The sequence below is a fragment of the Primulina eburnea genome, chromosome 2, assembly GCF_022965805.1.
Source record: "Primulina eburnea isolate SZY01 chromosome 2, ASM2296580v1, whole genome shotgun sequence".
Lineage (NCBI taxonomy): Eukaryota > Viridiplantae > Streptophyta > Magnoliopsida > Lamiales > Gesneriaceae > Primulina > Primulina eburnea.
The window spans coordinates 9293940-9310612 of NC_133102.1; the positions used below are offsets into that span (position 1 = coordinate 9293940).

At 34.3% G+C, this 16673-nt stretch overlaps 1 protein-coding gene across 1 annotated transcript; it reads left to right on the forward strand.

The window, feature by feature from the left end:
• The first annotated feature begins 233 nt into the window (after nt 1-233).
• On the forward strand, nt 234-10586 carry LOC140822933 (uncharacterized). The gene is made up of 5 exons (XM_073183928.1): nt 234-861; nt 9264-9625; nt 9961-10019; nt 10160-10277; nt 10405-10586. The coding sequence occupies exons 1-5, from the start codon at nt 706-708 to the stop codon at nt 10481-10483; spliced, it is 774 nt and encodes a 257-aa protein (XP_073040029.1). The 5' UTR covers nt 234-705; the 3' UTR covers nt 10484-10586.
• The last annotated feature ends 6087 nt before the right edge of the window (nt 10587-16673 follow it).

Sequence of the window (16673 nt, forward strand, 5' to 3'; positions counted from 1 at the left end):
AATAATGTATAAAATAAAAAATCATATTAAATTAGTTATCCTGACATTTTTAATTGATGTCATTTTTTATATGGTGAGAAACGTTTGTTTCTCTTCATTAATATTTTTCCAACCCAAATATTCTTATATTATTTTATCTATTTTTCCAATATTATAAAAAATCATTAAAAACTAAAAAAAAATTTAATTAAAAGGAAAAAAAAAAAAAAAAGCAGCAAAACCCATTCCCCCAATTCATTCCCATGAAAAGAAAGAAAGAACTTCCCCAACTCTACTCCGTTGCTCTTTCCCTCACCACGACGTTTTCCGGCGAGCGCCGCCAGAGCACCGGAAAAGAAGCGTAGAGTTGAGGAAGTTCTTCTTCAAGCCCCTGCACCTCTTTTCTGTACGGAATCGAGAAGAAATCGAAGTTGTCTGTGCAAGATTAATTTGCCGATTGAGGTGAGATTTGTATTCGATTCTTGGTTGTTTGTGTTGTATTGAGTAAGGTCTTCTGCAACTTAAGAAACCCAAATCAAATGTCTTCTGCCATCTACTTCACTCTCCGAGACCCAGAAACCCAAGAATCAAAGGTCTTCGGCTTCATCAAAAACCCGCTCGGAACTCGAACCCGGGGCTCCGAAAATAGGATCTCTAATGGAGAGTAGGTGAAGATTGTGGGGCGCCAGGGTGGTTTACACCCTGTTGGTGTTCCTGTTTCTGGCTATGGTGAAACTTGTAATGGCCCTTTCGGTGACCGTAAACGACTTAGAATGCGTGTTCGAGTACGTGTTTTATGAAGGAGACACCGTTTCGGGGAATTTCGATGTTGTAGATCACGATATCTTTTGGGGCTCTGATCATCCTGGCATCAATTTCACTGTAATACGCCTACTTTTGTATTTTATTCCCTTTATTTCAATGTGGGTTTTGGTCGGTTTATGTGTTACCAAATTACGCATCGACTTTTCCTGCATTTTAATTGTTTTAAGGTAGATTTGTTGTATTAATGGTGTAGTTTTTGGAAATTGGGTACAAATGCATAAGAAAGCTAAAATCTTTCCCCTCTAGGCATTTTGTTTGTTGAGTTATCTAACGGCTAGATTGCCATTTGTAATTGTTTTGGAAAGCGAATTAGTTGGATATGTTCATATTTAGCTTGATCGGGGGTTTTTGTTTTTAGACTATATGATTATGTAAAAAGAATTAACGCACACAAATGAATAAACGTAGACAAAGCTATTACGAATTGTTCATCTTCGGCAACTTAATGTCATCAGTTTAGCCAACTGGTCCTTCAATTGGGAATGTGGGTGTGCTGGTTTTTTTTCCCTATCGATGTTTTTCTCCGTAAATCCAGAAGTCATTCCTAGAAGTAACCATCTTTGGCAACTTGAACTTGAAACAGCTAAGTTATCCGATGAAGAATACAAGGAGTTTTAATTTTGTTCCAACTTCCAACTAATAATTTTCTCTTGAAAAGATCACCAGAAAGTGTATCAACGTATTTTAATTTTTTGACTTTATTCAGATTTTTGTGTTCATCACATTGGCAAGCTTGTAGCATAATATTTATAATTGTCATTGTGCTGTTTATGTATGGGCTTCAACTTGTATCCTTATTTAGCTGCTTATTGTCATTTATATTTATATTTGAGATTATTGGTTCTTTGGAGGACATTTAACATCTGCTCCTTTCTGTTAGCTACCAAAGTCTTTTATTATCTTCCTTGCCTCCAACAACACAATTTTTTACTATCCAATTAGCATTTGGCTTTTGAATGGTAACATTTATTTTTGCATATGGAAGATTTCTATGCATAATAAATTTAGTTTTTTCTATGATATTTGGCTCTCTATGTTTGCCTTCACTGAAATTGTTTACCCGAGTGGAAAATTACTTATTTCCTGTTTCAAGTGATACATGTTCCCATTTCACAATCTTTTGTTTGTTTGATAGTTTATGGTGCTACTGTTTTGGATGTAGTATAAGTGGTCGTAACTGTGGTTGACTCAATGTGTTATCAAGCTGAGCATTTTAGCAGGAAAAAGGATGGTACAGAAATCATGTGTGAAATTTAATTCTTTTGAGCATTCTAGAAGCATCCAAAATGGAAACTTCTTATCCTTAGCCGTGCCTTCTGCTTAAGTTCGGGCTCAAATTTGAGATGATCTTCAACAAACAATCTTTAGGTACAAAGACTAGATAACAAAAAATCATAGCATCTGAAATTGGGATGAGACAAGTTGCTTGTTTAATTGCATTGTTCGAATTAAATAATTTGAGGGTGGAGCTCGAATTAAATACGATGATTGTCATTTTAACGAGGAAATCTTCCCAATGTTAAGGAGAAAAAAACATATCGAAAAGGAAATTACATGGTATGCATCATCATTGTTACATCTTGATCCAAAAACTAAACAATGTGAAAAAGATGTACAACAAATTGTATACTTGCAAAGAATAGTAAATCAAATATCAGATACATTTGCAGATACAAAAAAAGTAATTAAATCATATATGCATGCTGTAAATGTCCGTACTCGAATTAAAATTCCAAAGAAACAAATTTAAGATACTCATGATGTCATAAAACGATTGAGTGTGGAAGGCAGTTGGTTCTAAGGATAAAAATCTTGAAAAAAGAAAATGTACATAGAAACACGATGATCACAAAATAGAAAATGATAGTTCGGCAGAAAGACATGATTATGAAAATGTTCTATTAATACCACAAACTAAAAAGAATCGTGAAAGCTCTATCAGTTATATTAATACTGGAAAAATTTGGAATCGAAAAGATATAAAAAAATGGATGAGATATTTTCTTACAGTGTGACATTTAACATAATAAATGACAATGAAGACCATGAATCAAAATCTTTTGGTTGATGTAAAAATCAACAGAACTGGATAAAATGGAAAGATCATTTAGGTTGAATTGGATTCGCTAAATAAACGCAACGTTTTTGAATTTAAGAAAACAATTCATATGTCCTTGTCTTTTCATTAAGAAAAAAACATCCGGATACATAATTATTGCTGTATATATTGATGATTTAAACATCATTGGAACGATTAAGGAAATTCAAGAAGTTGTGTTATATTTGAAGGAAGAATTTGAAATGGACCTTGGAAAAACAAAGTATTGTCCGGATTTTAAAATTGAACAAAAAGAATGTGGAATATTTGTTCACCAGTCAAATTATACAGAAAAGATCCTTAAACGTTTTAATATAGATAAATCAAATCATTTAAGTACTCTAATGGTTGTTAGATCATTAACATAGAAAATGATCTACTCCGTCCATGTGAAGATGATGAAGTTATTCTTGGTCCAGAAGTACCATGTTTAACTGCTATTGGTGCCCTTATGTCTCTTGAAAATTGTACAAGACCTGATATATCTTTTGCTGTAAATTTATGGACAAGATTTATCTCATATCCAATAAAGAGACACTGGAACGAAATTAAACATATATTCTGTTATCTACAAGGAATGACAGACTTGGGTTTTTGGTATTCAAAAGATATCAATCAAAGTATAATTGGTTATAATGATGTTGGGTATTTATCTTGTAAGGCCCGAGATTTTGATTACCGTGAGTTGAAATCATTTGGTGATAAGTAATGTGATTATAGACGGAAAGGATCATACCAGGAAAGACGAGAAAAGACACGACAAATGTGCGAGGACAGTACACCTCGCGCATATGCGCGAGATGGGCAGATCGCGCATATGCGCGAGATGGGCGCATGAGTTGTGTGGAAGGAATTGTGCGTGACCATAAGGTCTCGCGCATATGCGCGGCTTGTGTGCGCGCATATGCGCGAGCAGTCCAGTTGCTAATTTTCCGGATAGAACTTCCGGCGCATATGCACGGGGCTTGGGCGCGCATATGCGCGCAAAACGAAGATGAGCCACTTGTTTCTTTATGCAAATTGATATATATATATATATATATATATATATATATATATAACAAGCTTTACTCTTCTTAGAAGCAAAGGAAGAAAGAAGCTCAAGTTTTAATTTTGATTGTGGGTTGCGAAATATCCGTCCGTTAGATTTAAAATCTGAGTACAGCACTGAGTTCCTAGCAACGACAACTACAACAGGACGTAAATTTTATTGAATTCTGATATCGTTTTAAATTATGATATTGGGGGAATTATAATTTGACTGATATATTGTGTTCTAGGTATACTGATCAGTATATAATTGAATTCAGATCGAAGAATGGACTGATTATATAATTGTTATGATTTTTTAGAGTTGATATGATCGGGATTATATAGATTTGCTATTGTTATCTGTTATTATTGAAGATTATGATTCGTATTGATATCGATTATGAGTTGTGATATTATATCTGTGATGTTGAGATTGATATGGTTACTGAGATTGTATGGTTATGTCGTTGAAACATCAGCAGATTGACATTTGATCAGATTCAGTATTGATAGATTGTATTGTTATATCGTTGACATTGATCAGATTATGCCTTGAATTGAGTATTGATCAGAACAGGTATTGAATGAGTTGTCTATTGATATTGTGTCTATTCGATATTGTCATTGACAGATTGGGTATGGACAGATTTGAATTAGAGACTTCGACTTCGTCAGATCGAGAAGAGAAATGTATAAATCGATGTTAAACGGGAGATCGACTTGAGTTAGATTTAATTCTTGTTTCCCTAAACCACATACTTTATTTATTGCATTGATATTTGTGATTCCTGAGATTAATATGCTTAGTCTATTGATTTATAGCAAATTATATAGTCTTTGGTTGATTGTTTTCATACTTTTGTATTATTTGTCTGAGTATGCTTATTCTATTGACGTATAGAACAACAGTGTATAGCAGATAGCTATTGAGTGAGAGTCACTGATAGAGGGGTTGAATTGTGACAGAGTAGTCACTGGCCCATTGCACATTGTCAAAGTAGGATTGGCTTAAGTGCCAAGTCTTTGGCAGATGTGCCAAGACACTGGACGTTTGGTATATCGATGGGCTTAAGTAACAGAGAGGTCCTTAATGCTGATTGATCCATATAGAGTAGACCAAAGTCCAGGAATAAGGAAGTACCACCACCGCGAACGGAAGAGTTAGGTGGGAGACTTGTTACGTTCTTATTCAGACCGAGATCCCTAGATGAGAGATGAGTCGAGTCTGAGACGTCGAGTTAGGAGTTTGATTTGCAGACCTGTATTAATTTATGTTTCGTAGATTACGATTTATGGTTTATTTACAGTTTGATAACGATTCATGTTGTTCGATTATGATACATGTAATGAGATCTAATTCATGCTTTTATATCAGTTTATATGATTGCATGTATACATGGTTTATACTGGGAATATAGCTCTCACCGGAGTTATCCAGCTTTTGTCTTGTTTGTATGTGTGCATGACAACAGGTGGGACATGATCAGGATCAGAAAAAGGATGAGATTATAATTAGCGTGGAGATCCGGGCCCAGAAGCAGAATAGGATTCAGCACTGGATGTATAGTCGTTGAACCTAGTTGAGATAGAGACATGTAGTACATGATTTGCACTTTAATTTTGATATGTATATCAGATAGATTGCTGTTCGTTTCCGTATTTATAATTTAAAAAGAAAAAAAATTTAATCCCACTTTTCTTAATTGTTATATTTAACATTAACAATAATTAAGACATGAATTAGCGTCCGGGTCCCCATATATCTGATCCACACAAGGCACATTCCCAAACCGAATATGTATTTACTCTTGGAGGCGTTATAATTTCTTGTCGTTCACAGAAACAAGCACTCGTAAAAACTTCATCAAATCAAGCCGAGATTATTGCACTACATCAAGAAAGCCGTGAATGTGTGTGGCTAAAATCAATGATCCTGCATATCTAAATCTCATGGGGATTATCATTCAACAAGAAGTCTGTGACACTATATGAAGATAATGATGCATGTGTTACTCAAATGAATGAAAGATACATAAAAAACGACAGAACTAAACATATTCTCCCTAAGTTCTTCACATTCATCCAAAAGCTTGAGAATAATAAAGATATTGATATTTGTTACATTCAATCAAATGAAAATTCATCAGATCTCTTTACAAAAGCTGAAACGTCTACTCGTTTTAAAAATGCGGAAATAAAATCTTTTTTTTTTTTAAAAGCTTGCATTTTCGAGATATCATTTAAACACTTCGCATGCATGCGCTCTACAGAAAATATAAGATTTAAAAATGATCTTAAATACTTGACAATAAAAATAGCGTCGTTTAAAAATAACTAAACTCATCCATAATCATACGAAAACATAAACTTATAAAAATCTTAAAATCATCAACATATGAAAATATTCATCTCTCAATATCATAAATCGTAATGCGGAAAACATGTGTGGTCCTCGGGTCGTGTCACCACACCAGGTCTACCTACTCAGAGTTCAGCACCTCCCGTCTCCTCATCATTAAGCTCACCTGCATCACACACGCCTAGTGAGTCTAAAGACTCAACACACCTGCACCGTTAATAGCAAATATATATACATAGCACACAACAGTGAAAAATATCATACTCAATATACCTTTCATGAACTTTAAAACGTAACATAAACGTGTCGTGTAAAATCATGACGTGTCAAAACAGCTCATCGTTAATCATCTTTATCATTCATCATTCATCGTTTATCATTCATCGTTGATCATTTATCATTTCCTTTGGTGAATTCAGTTCATTAGAGGTGACTATCGTACATCATCATTTACGATGGATCCATCATACATAGAACCGCGGTACCGGGCGGCTGTCGGACATCAGTGACATGATTACCATCCACTGTGCCTAGGCCTCATCATCATCATCATCATCATCATCATCATCATTTACATATACATCTTAAACATTTACATATACTTCGATAGCCACAACTAATTCTCATCTTTCAAAACATTATCATTTTCATCACTTATAAAAATCATGAATAAATGCAATTTTTCTTAAATCCAAGCATGCGACGTATATCTTCATAAAATCTTAAAATCTTGATCATGATGCATAAACATTTAAAATATCATAAATTTGTGCTCGGGACGCTGCCAGGACCAAAATCTCACCCCGGGTGCAAAATGACCATTTTGCCCCTGGAAATCCAAAAATTACCATTTTACCCCTGGACCTCTAAAATTGACCCGAAGCTTACCAAACTCCTTAAACCATCCCAAAACATATTAAAAGTATTCCTAGACGTAAAATCGAGCCAAATTCACAGCTTAACCGATTCGTTTTAAAACTTGGACCGAGTCCCAATTTTAACCCTAATCGACTCGAAACTGAACCAAATTTTTCCCAACTTGGACCATAACTTAAACAACCCATTCTAAATCATTTACTACTTAATTTAATTCGTTTAAATTCATGAAACTTCGGCCAGCACCTAATTTCCTAGAATGTTCTCGGCCACCACTTTCTACAATCATCACACAACACATGGTCCCAACTCCTACACCTTTCGGTCCTTCCCTCTACCACCACCTGTACAACCTTTAAGCCTCACCATTAGGGTCCTAATGACTCTTCTAAACTAACCCAAAACAAAGCATAATGCTGCTGAACAAGTCACGCAGAAGCCGATTGGTTCTAGCCCCCATTAACTCTCGATTCAACTATACCTCCAAGGACCGAGCTTCACCCTCAACCAAATGCCTATGTTCCACTCCTAACATCATACCAGACATTACAATGACTGAGACATGGCTGGGTTCGAGTCCATGCACAGCCGCAGCCCCTGCTCGATAGAATTCGAACCACCCCAAGCCCCAAACTCTCGGCTCCCTCACCCCAAGTGCAGATCGTGACTCCAGGCTTAAACGACAACGTCTTACACTTTAGCACAGCCCCTTACAGCAGCCCCTTGCACAGATCACCAAGAAAGCGTGAGACATAAACAAGAATGAGAGCAACGTGAACAAAAATTGAAAGCTTTTCACCCTCATGCTGGATCGAGAGTTCTTATGCAACAATGCATGCAACAGAATATATAACATGTGTGATGCGAGAAAAATAGATACAATGCGTGCCTTAGGTAGTTGATGAACGAAACGAGACGGAGGAGACACCGGGGAAACTTTTCTTTGCAAGAATGGTGAAGAAATCCACTCCTTTCAGCTGCTGGGGGTGAAGCCGAGGGGAGGGGTTCTGAAAACGATGGTGTCGGCTGGTGGAAACTATTAGGTTTAGGTTAAGGTGTGTTTAGGGTAAATTATATAATATAAAAATGGTTAACAAACCAACTAATGGGCTCTTAAATTTATTTTAAAGGTTTAAAAAGATATTTAAGCTCAACAAACTTTAAAGTAGGCCCATTAAATCCAAACACACTCCCGAAAAATATTTCGTGTTGGAAAGATTTTGAAAATATTAGCCGAACCCTTAAAAAGTCACCCGATTCGATAAAATTTGCGTACCGTTAAAAATTAAAATCATGCGGGTAAAAATACCCAGAAAAATACCATTTTTGAAAAGTAGCCTTAAAAACACCTTATATCAGTTAATAAAAATTAATCATTAAATAAAATAATTTCTCTGAAAATTCTCCGGTCTCCGATCCTCGTTCGAACGTGAAATGCACCTAGAAACCCTAATGCGTGAACTTTAAAATAAATCATGAATTAAATCCTAGCATGCATGAATTATGCATAAAATGCATAAAATAGTTAAACACGATTTAATGAAATAAATAAATTCTACCATGCAATAATTATGCATAAAATACATAAAAATAATTAAACATAATCTAATGAAATAAACAAGCATTTAATGCTTTAAAACAATTTAATAAAATATCAAAGAAATTTAATAACTTGCATGCATGTGGTTCACGTGGACCTTCAGATTTTTGGGACGTTACAAAAGCACTTCCTATGAAAAAATTCAGAATATAGGTTTTTTTCTCAATAGGTTTTTCCTAGTAAGGTTTTTAACGGGACAATATAAAAATATATAATGAAAACAATTATTGTATCATTAGATCAATATCACAAGGAGAAATGTTGAAAATAAGAGTTGAAAATATTGAAAATTAGTGTGCGATAATGTGTGTAATGATGTAATTATTTTTTGATTATTTTCAAATAAATTCTATAAATAGGTCTCTCAATTTGTGAAAAAGATACAGAATTGAGTGAAAAAATTTTATAAAGTGTGTAATGTAATATATTTTGTGTGTTTAAGATTTTATTCTCTATCATAAATTTTTATTTTTTACATTATTAAAATAAATTAGGCAAAAGTTGTAGAAGAAAATAAAAGTTGGTGGGATATAATTGGTTTGTGTGGGAACAAACGACAGCCACGCCACTCAGAGTTATGCTCCTCATCTCTTATCACTTCATATCACCACACTTCACCCAAACAGAACAAATATTTTACTTCAGGAATGGCGTTGGCACCCAACACCGCTCTCCATGCCTCTAAACCACTCCCGCCGCCAGGTCTGCCCCCGCCTGCGGACCGTTTTGCTCTCAAATCATCCTTCTTCATGCCATCCCTTCACCTCTTGCTGCCGCCTAAACCGCTAGCTACGGCGGCGCCCAAATACTCTATGCGCATCGCTTCCAAACAATCTTACATTTGCCGTGATTGTGGGTACGTGTTCAATCTCAATTTCATAGAATTGTTTTCGAGATATTTGTTCAATTTGTAAATATTAGTGTAACTGATGATTTTCAGCAACTTTTTAGCTTGTCGGGGGAAAATTTGTCAATTTGATGTGAATGAAAAGATGTTCATTATTTTTATATATTTGTTTGACATTAACTTATATTATTCTATTAGTTTCTAAGTTTCTAAACAATCAAAAATGCATTCTTGCAAAAAATGCATAAATTTCTTCGCCATTTAATTTTGAATGAATCCCTTTCGCAATATTAGTATTCAGTGTCCATAGTCATAAAACTGATTTCGTTTGCATTGTGATGCAGCTATATTTATAGTGACAAGACTCCTTTCGAGAAATTGCCTGACAAGTACTTTTGTCCTGGTAACCATGTAAATTTATCATATCATACACACCATAAATGCATCATCTTAGCCTTTTGGAACTCTATATAGAATTAGAATGAAGATATCATATACATACATACATATATATATTTGTTCAATTATATAGATATTTTGCAGTTTGTGGTGCCCCAAAGAGGAGGTTTAAGTTATACGAGCCATCCGTCACCAAAAACGCGAATGAAACCGATGTTCGTAAAGCAAGGAAAGCACAGATAAAGAGAGACGAAGCTGTTGGGTAAAAACAAAGTTTGTTTTTTTTAAATTCTTGGATGGTTAATTAAACTAGTTATTGATCATTCTTGTTCTGTTTGAAATCTTTATATAATTTAATATAATAAGTTTATATTATGTGTATCATGCAGGCAGGCATTGCCCTTTGCGATTGCAATTGGAGCTGCAGTATTAGCTGGTGTATACTTTTATCTGAACTCGGCCTACTAAGAGCTTCAACCAAGCAGTACTGTTCATCATTTTTCATTTTTTTTCCTAGAAAACTACTAAAATCATTTTTGTAATTTGTATAATAAATATTTCATTATCTGAATCGCAAGAAATGGTTTTCTGCTTTACAAGAACACCCTAAAATCACGGGCAGAGCCATGTGTTGCTCCGCACAGATGGTAGTCCGGGTAACTAGTTTTTCCGATATTTTTAATACATAAAATTTTGTCTTATTTTCTGATAGCTCGGGGCTCTATTTGTCAATATTAATTCAACAATTATTTAAATTATTCCGGCCTGGGTAAAAATGAAAACCTGGCTCTGCCACTGCCGAAAATAACTATACAGAGTTATGATATAATTTTTAATTTATCCACCCAGAACACTTTACAACTTGTCAAACTAATTATATGATTTTACTATATTACAAAAAAAAATTATATTTTTTTTATCTCCTTCCATTTCAATCTCAAAAATATATAAATTCGTTATTTATTTTTTTACAAAACGCACATAACGTGTTCCACAATATGGTAGTAAGTTTATTAATTATTCCCATTTCCGGGCCAATGTGCGTATTTGTAAGTTACAAGCTCAAATTAACTCAATTTACTTTTGTCATGGTTAAAATAATCAAATGGTAATAAGTATCAATTTACTTTAAGTTACATTTACTTTTTCACGTCACACAAATTTGTGGGTCCATATGTAAAAAAAAATGTATTTAGAAGTTTCGACCACTTCGGTTCAATGGATTCTTCGGGAATGCTTGAGTTCAGATATGTTGAGTAATCGGTTTGTCATATCTAAATCGTAAACAGAAGTTTAAAAAATTTATTTTGACTTTCAAATTAATATTTAGACATCCGTATGATTTAAACGAAAAAAAAATACATATGATGTTTTGTAATATACATTTAATGAATAATATACAATAGTGACTCAAAGACGGACCTATGCTTGGCCCGTCCTAGGCTGTAGCCCAGCCTATTTTTTTTTACAAGGATTTATATAGATTCAAGCTAATTCTAAGTTTACTTTATTTGGTAAATATATATAGAGATTTAAGCACAGTCTGATATTTTTAAAAAATATTACGTGATTCAATGTGTCCATAATTTCAAATTCTTTGTACCAGATACAAAAAAGCTAAAGTTATCGGGAACTTCATTTTTTAATTCTCACACGTCAGACAATAGTATCTCTACGAGTGCAAACCATTTCTTTTTTAAAAATTTTTAAGTATTACTTTTTATGTGGTTACATATTAATTTAAATAATATATAAATTTTGAAAAATGATATTGGTTAAACTTCTTTTGTGAAAAGTAATTCTCTTATTTCAAATACGCTAGAAACAATAGTTTTTTTTTTAAAAAAATATATCAAGATCATATATATATATATATATATATATATATATATATATATATATAAAGTTCAAGCTCATCCTAACTTTAATTTCTACATCCGTCTTTGAATAATGTAGCTATTGTTGTATGTCTTTACGAACTTTATTCGAATCTCCTTCTTCGATCTTCGAATCAGGTCCACGAGCGGATTACTTGTTCCTCTTCTACTTACACTAGAAATTATAGAACACAAAAATAAATCGACTTAATACTATTAATTAGGATAAGCTGAATTTTTCTTGCAAGAGAAATAGGATTTCGAGAGCTGACATTTTTGTCTTGTCTATAAAGAATGTTTTGAATGCCTCCTATGCAATAAAAATAATAAAATCTTTATTAAATTTCTAAACCATCATTTATAGATTCTAATTGCATACCATATCAAAACCAATCTCAAATTTTAATACATATATTTTTGAGAATATCATGCATTAATATTACTTTGCTTTGTGTGCAAGTTTTTAAAATTATGGTATCATGAATATTTCCATATTGCATTAATCAATACCATATTTTATAAAAACTTAATAGACTATATTTTAACTCAATTAAAATATAATTTAATTATTAAAGTCCATTTGAACTTTAATTAATTAACATGATGGGCTTATACTCTTACAAGTCTATGATCCATACACCCCTTATATTAATCTCATCATAATCTCAATCGACGATCCAATATCATCGATGTGACAATTTCAACTTGTTCATTATTATGATTAGGGATGTCAATGGGTCTGGGTAAAACCCAGACCCGCAATGGACCCGCCCCATCTGGACGGGTTTGGGCATATTAAATGGGTCATGGGGAGGGTCTCGGGTCTAATTTTTCAGACCCGTCTGGGTATGGGGCGGGTCATGGGTCCTATAATACCCGCCCCATACCCACCCCGTATATGTAGATATAAATAGTATATGGTTTTAGTTTTATTAATTTTCATTTTTTAGCAACCCATTTCAAGGTCAACCATAGACATATTTGATTCTTTAGGTTAATTGAATTTTTAATTGGGTTGGACATTAGTTTATTATCCAAATAGGTAGATCAATTATAAATAAAACCCTACACCACCATAACTATTAACTATATGCTAATATCTCTTTTTTATGTAATTTTTTATGTCATAAAAATAATTTGTTTTTTATTATTAAGTGTGGTTGAAGATATGAATTAGTTTTCTATTGTATTTTATTTAGAAATTTTTTTGTTTCATAATTCAGTCATGTGAGAAGAATATTATTGTTTTCATTTTAAAAAAATTCGGGTCTCACGGGTCTCACGGGTCTACCCGGACCCGTTTCGTATTCGGGGTGGGGTGGTTACGAAGAATATTTAACCGGGGTGGGGTGGGTAATGGGTCTAAGTTTTCTTCATGGGGTGGGTCTTGGATTTAGCCATACCCGCCCCATACCCGCCCCATTGACATCCCTCATTATGATGCACAATTTAATTTTGAGATTATCAATGTCTAAATAAGACAGGTGTACTTCTTTTGATTGTCTTTAGCATTCATGCTCTCAAAATTTCTATAAGCTTTTATAAAATTTATTTATAAGCTTATCAATTGATCATATCAAACTTATTTCTTATAAATTCAACTTATTGAATTCATTATCTCAACAGAAATAAGTACACCAGTGCTTGTGTGAGCTTCAATCGTTCAGGGATATAGCTAGTTGTGGGCTTAAAACTTTTTGTGATTTAGGACATAATCCTTTATGCGGACTTACCCTAAATTGCCCCATTCCATATACCAACCATTGATAATGAGAATGTCAGAAATTATCTTCTGATTGAACCCATCGAATAATGATAAGAGCGTCTAGTAGCATCGCCCCATGATTCTCTAGGTATCACTAATAGTGTTTGCAAAAACCAATCGGTTATGATTAACATACAGTACGGTCCCTTTATCTCATATATCCCGATCGAATCTGCAACCATTGATTCATCGAAGGCTGCATATTAAATTCAATATCTATGTGATACAATCATGAAATATTCATAGTGTTATCGTATGTACAAACAGAGAACTATTTCCCTAATGTACATCTCACACTCTGGCCGGAGATTTCATGCACTACTATTTCATTAGATCACATAGGATATCCACACCCGTAGGTCGACGGTGAATCTCCGACTACAATGTACTGGCTCCTACACATGTTGCAATTGCACCCAACCTCGCCATCTTTTGACCCTCGCGGAGTCGGTAAACGAGTCAAAACCCAACCCTAGTATGTAGAGCCCCAGTGTTCTCCCGGGTCGTAAGGACTAATAATGTATAATCACAACCACAGACTTTTCTTCTCGATGAATGATAACCACTTGGAATGTCCGAGGGAGGGTTGTTCGATACAATCATCGTATGATTACCTATCTGCATGATTGGACACCTCTATGACCTTACCATGAAACACGGTATACAACATCATGGATGTAGTCTCAATTTCAAGCGACATTTATCTTTATTTTTAGGTGGCTGAATCGACTTGGAACGAATTTCAAATATGCAGTGTTTGCAAATGAGTTTCAAGATCGAATTACGATTCATTTGTATTAAAACATAACCAAGGACTTTATCTATGCTGATTAAATGAGTATACAGATAAAGTAAAATGAAAGCATAAAAAAGTTAAATTATAATAAAATTAAGATTTTTTTATTATACTTGAGTCAATAAATTCTCTAAGCCAACCGTTGGCTAGCAGGATATCTACTATAACAATCTCTCACTTGCTTTAGAGCCAACTACACATAAACTTTAATCACATTGCTTCGTGATGATGCTCGAACAATGGTCCAGACAAGGGCTTTTTAAGTGAATCAACAACGTTACCTGTAGAAGTGACTCTTTTGAATGATATATCTACTCTTCCCACAATCTCCAGGATGATGTGGAATTTCTTTAGTTTATGTTTGGATTGATGATGAGACATTGGTTCCTTTGCTTGTCCAACGACACCAGTGTTGTCGCAGTATACCGGGACTGGATCAAATCTATTTGGAATAACGCCCAACTCTTGGAAAAAATTACTCATCCAAACTTTTTCTTTGGATGCAGCAATATATTTAGATTCAGCGGTGGAATCCTAAACCATGTCTTGCTTAGAACTGTTCCAAGAGCCGTACCATTGACCATGAATACAAAACCAGAGGTCGATTTCTAATCATCTTCGTCACTTTGGAAGCTAGAATCAGTGTAGCCTTATAATTTCAATTCTCCACTCTCATATACCATGAACAAGTTCTTAGTCCTCCTTAGGTACTTAAGAATATCTTTCACGGCCTTCCAATGCATTGGACCAACATTCGCCTAATATCTACTTGCAACACTCAGAGTGTAAGCAACATCAGGACGCGTTGATATCATACCATATATTATACTATCAATGGCTGACGTATATGAAATATGTATCATCATCTCTATCTCGTCATCAATTTTGGGGCACATTGCTTTAGATAGCGTAATATCGTGACACATTCGTAAGTATCATCTCTGGGACTCTTCCATAGAGAATATCTTCAGAATGATATCGATATAAGTCGTTTGGGTGAGCCCCAACATCCTCTTTGATCTATCTTTATAGTTTTGTATTCCCAATTCATAGGATGCTTCACCCATATCTTTAATGGAGAATTTACTTGCTAACCATACTTTAGTTGATTGTATTAATCTTACAACATTCTCAATGAGCGGGATATAAATATAAAGTACTAGGAATGTCTATGCACTCTCAATAAATTTCTTATACACACATGGTTACTTAGGATTCTTGGCAAAACCAAATTCCTTGACTGTTGTCAAATCTGAGGTTCCAACTTTTAGACGCCTGCTTGAGACCATATATTGATCTCTGAAGTTTGCATACCTTATCTTTACTTCCTACTGATGTGTATCCCTCAGGTTGAGACATATAAATATCTTCTTTAATGTCACTATTGAGGAATGCAGTCTTTACATCCATTTGATATATCTCATAGTCATCTCATGCTGCTATGGCTAGTAGTATACTAATGGATTTAAACATAGCTACTGGTGAAAAAGTTTCCTCATTGTCAATTATTTGCCTTTGAGTGTAGCCTTTTGAAACCAATCTTGTTTTGAAGGTCAATACCTTTCCATCCATCCCAAGCTTTCTTTTGTAGATCCATTTGCATCCTATGGGAACGATTCCCTTAGGTGGATCTACAAATGCCCAGACTTGGTTTGAATACATTCAGTTCATTTCCGAGTGCCTGGCTTCAAGCCATTTGGATGAATCATTATCAGATATTGCTTCTTTAGAGTTCATTGGATCACATCCAACGCAAGGATCATCATGCCCTTGTTCATGATTTAAGAAGAAGCGTATATCTAGCAGGTGGTCTAATAATCCTATCAAACTTTCTAGGTGCGTGTACTTCTGTTGGAACATTTCATGTCAATCTTGATTTTAATATTAACAAAACTTGTTATTTTGTTTCTAATAAATTTACCAAAGTGCGCAGAAATTTGAAACTGATCATGCTTCGAACTGATCAGTCACTGAGCCAAAACTGAAGCTATCGAGACACAAATTGAAATTTTCAACCGATTGCCAAACTGAACTAGTACAACTGAAATATCAAAGACCAGTTCAGTTGATAGGTGGTTCAACAAAAGACCTTCAGAAGCCCGGCCAGCTGATGAAGAGTTAAACTGATGAAGTTCCCCACTGACCAATTCAAAGTGAATCAGTTCAGCTGACGAGCCAACTGATTTCACCAAAACAGTTCAATACCAGTTAAACTTACTA

Coding starts and splice junctions, on each gene's coding strand:
- LOC140822933 (XM_073183928.1), top strand. CDS start 706: ATGGTGAAACTTGTAATGGCCCTTTCGGTGACCGTAAACGACTTAGAA. Junction 862..9,263: donor ATCCTGGCATCAATTTCACT/GTAATACGCCTA, acceptor AAAATAAATTAG/GCAAAAGTTGTAGAAGAAAA. Junction 9,626..9,960: donor TACATTTGCCGTGATTGTGG/GTACGTGTTCAA, acceptor ATTGTGATGCAG/CTATATTTATAGTGACAAGA.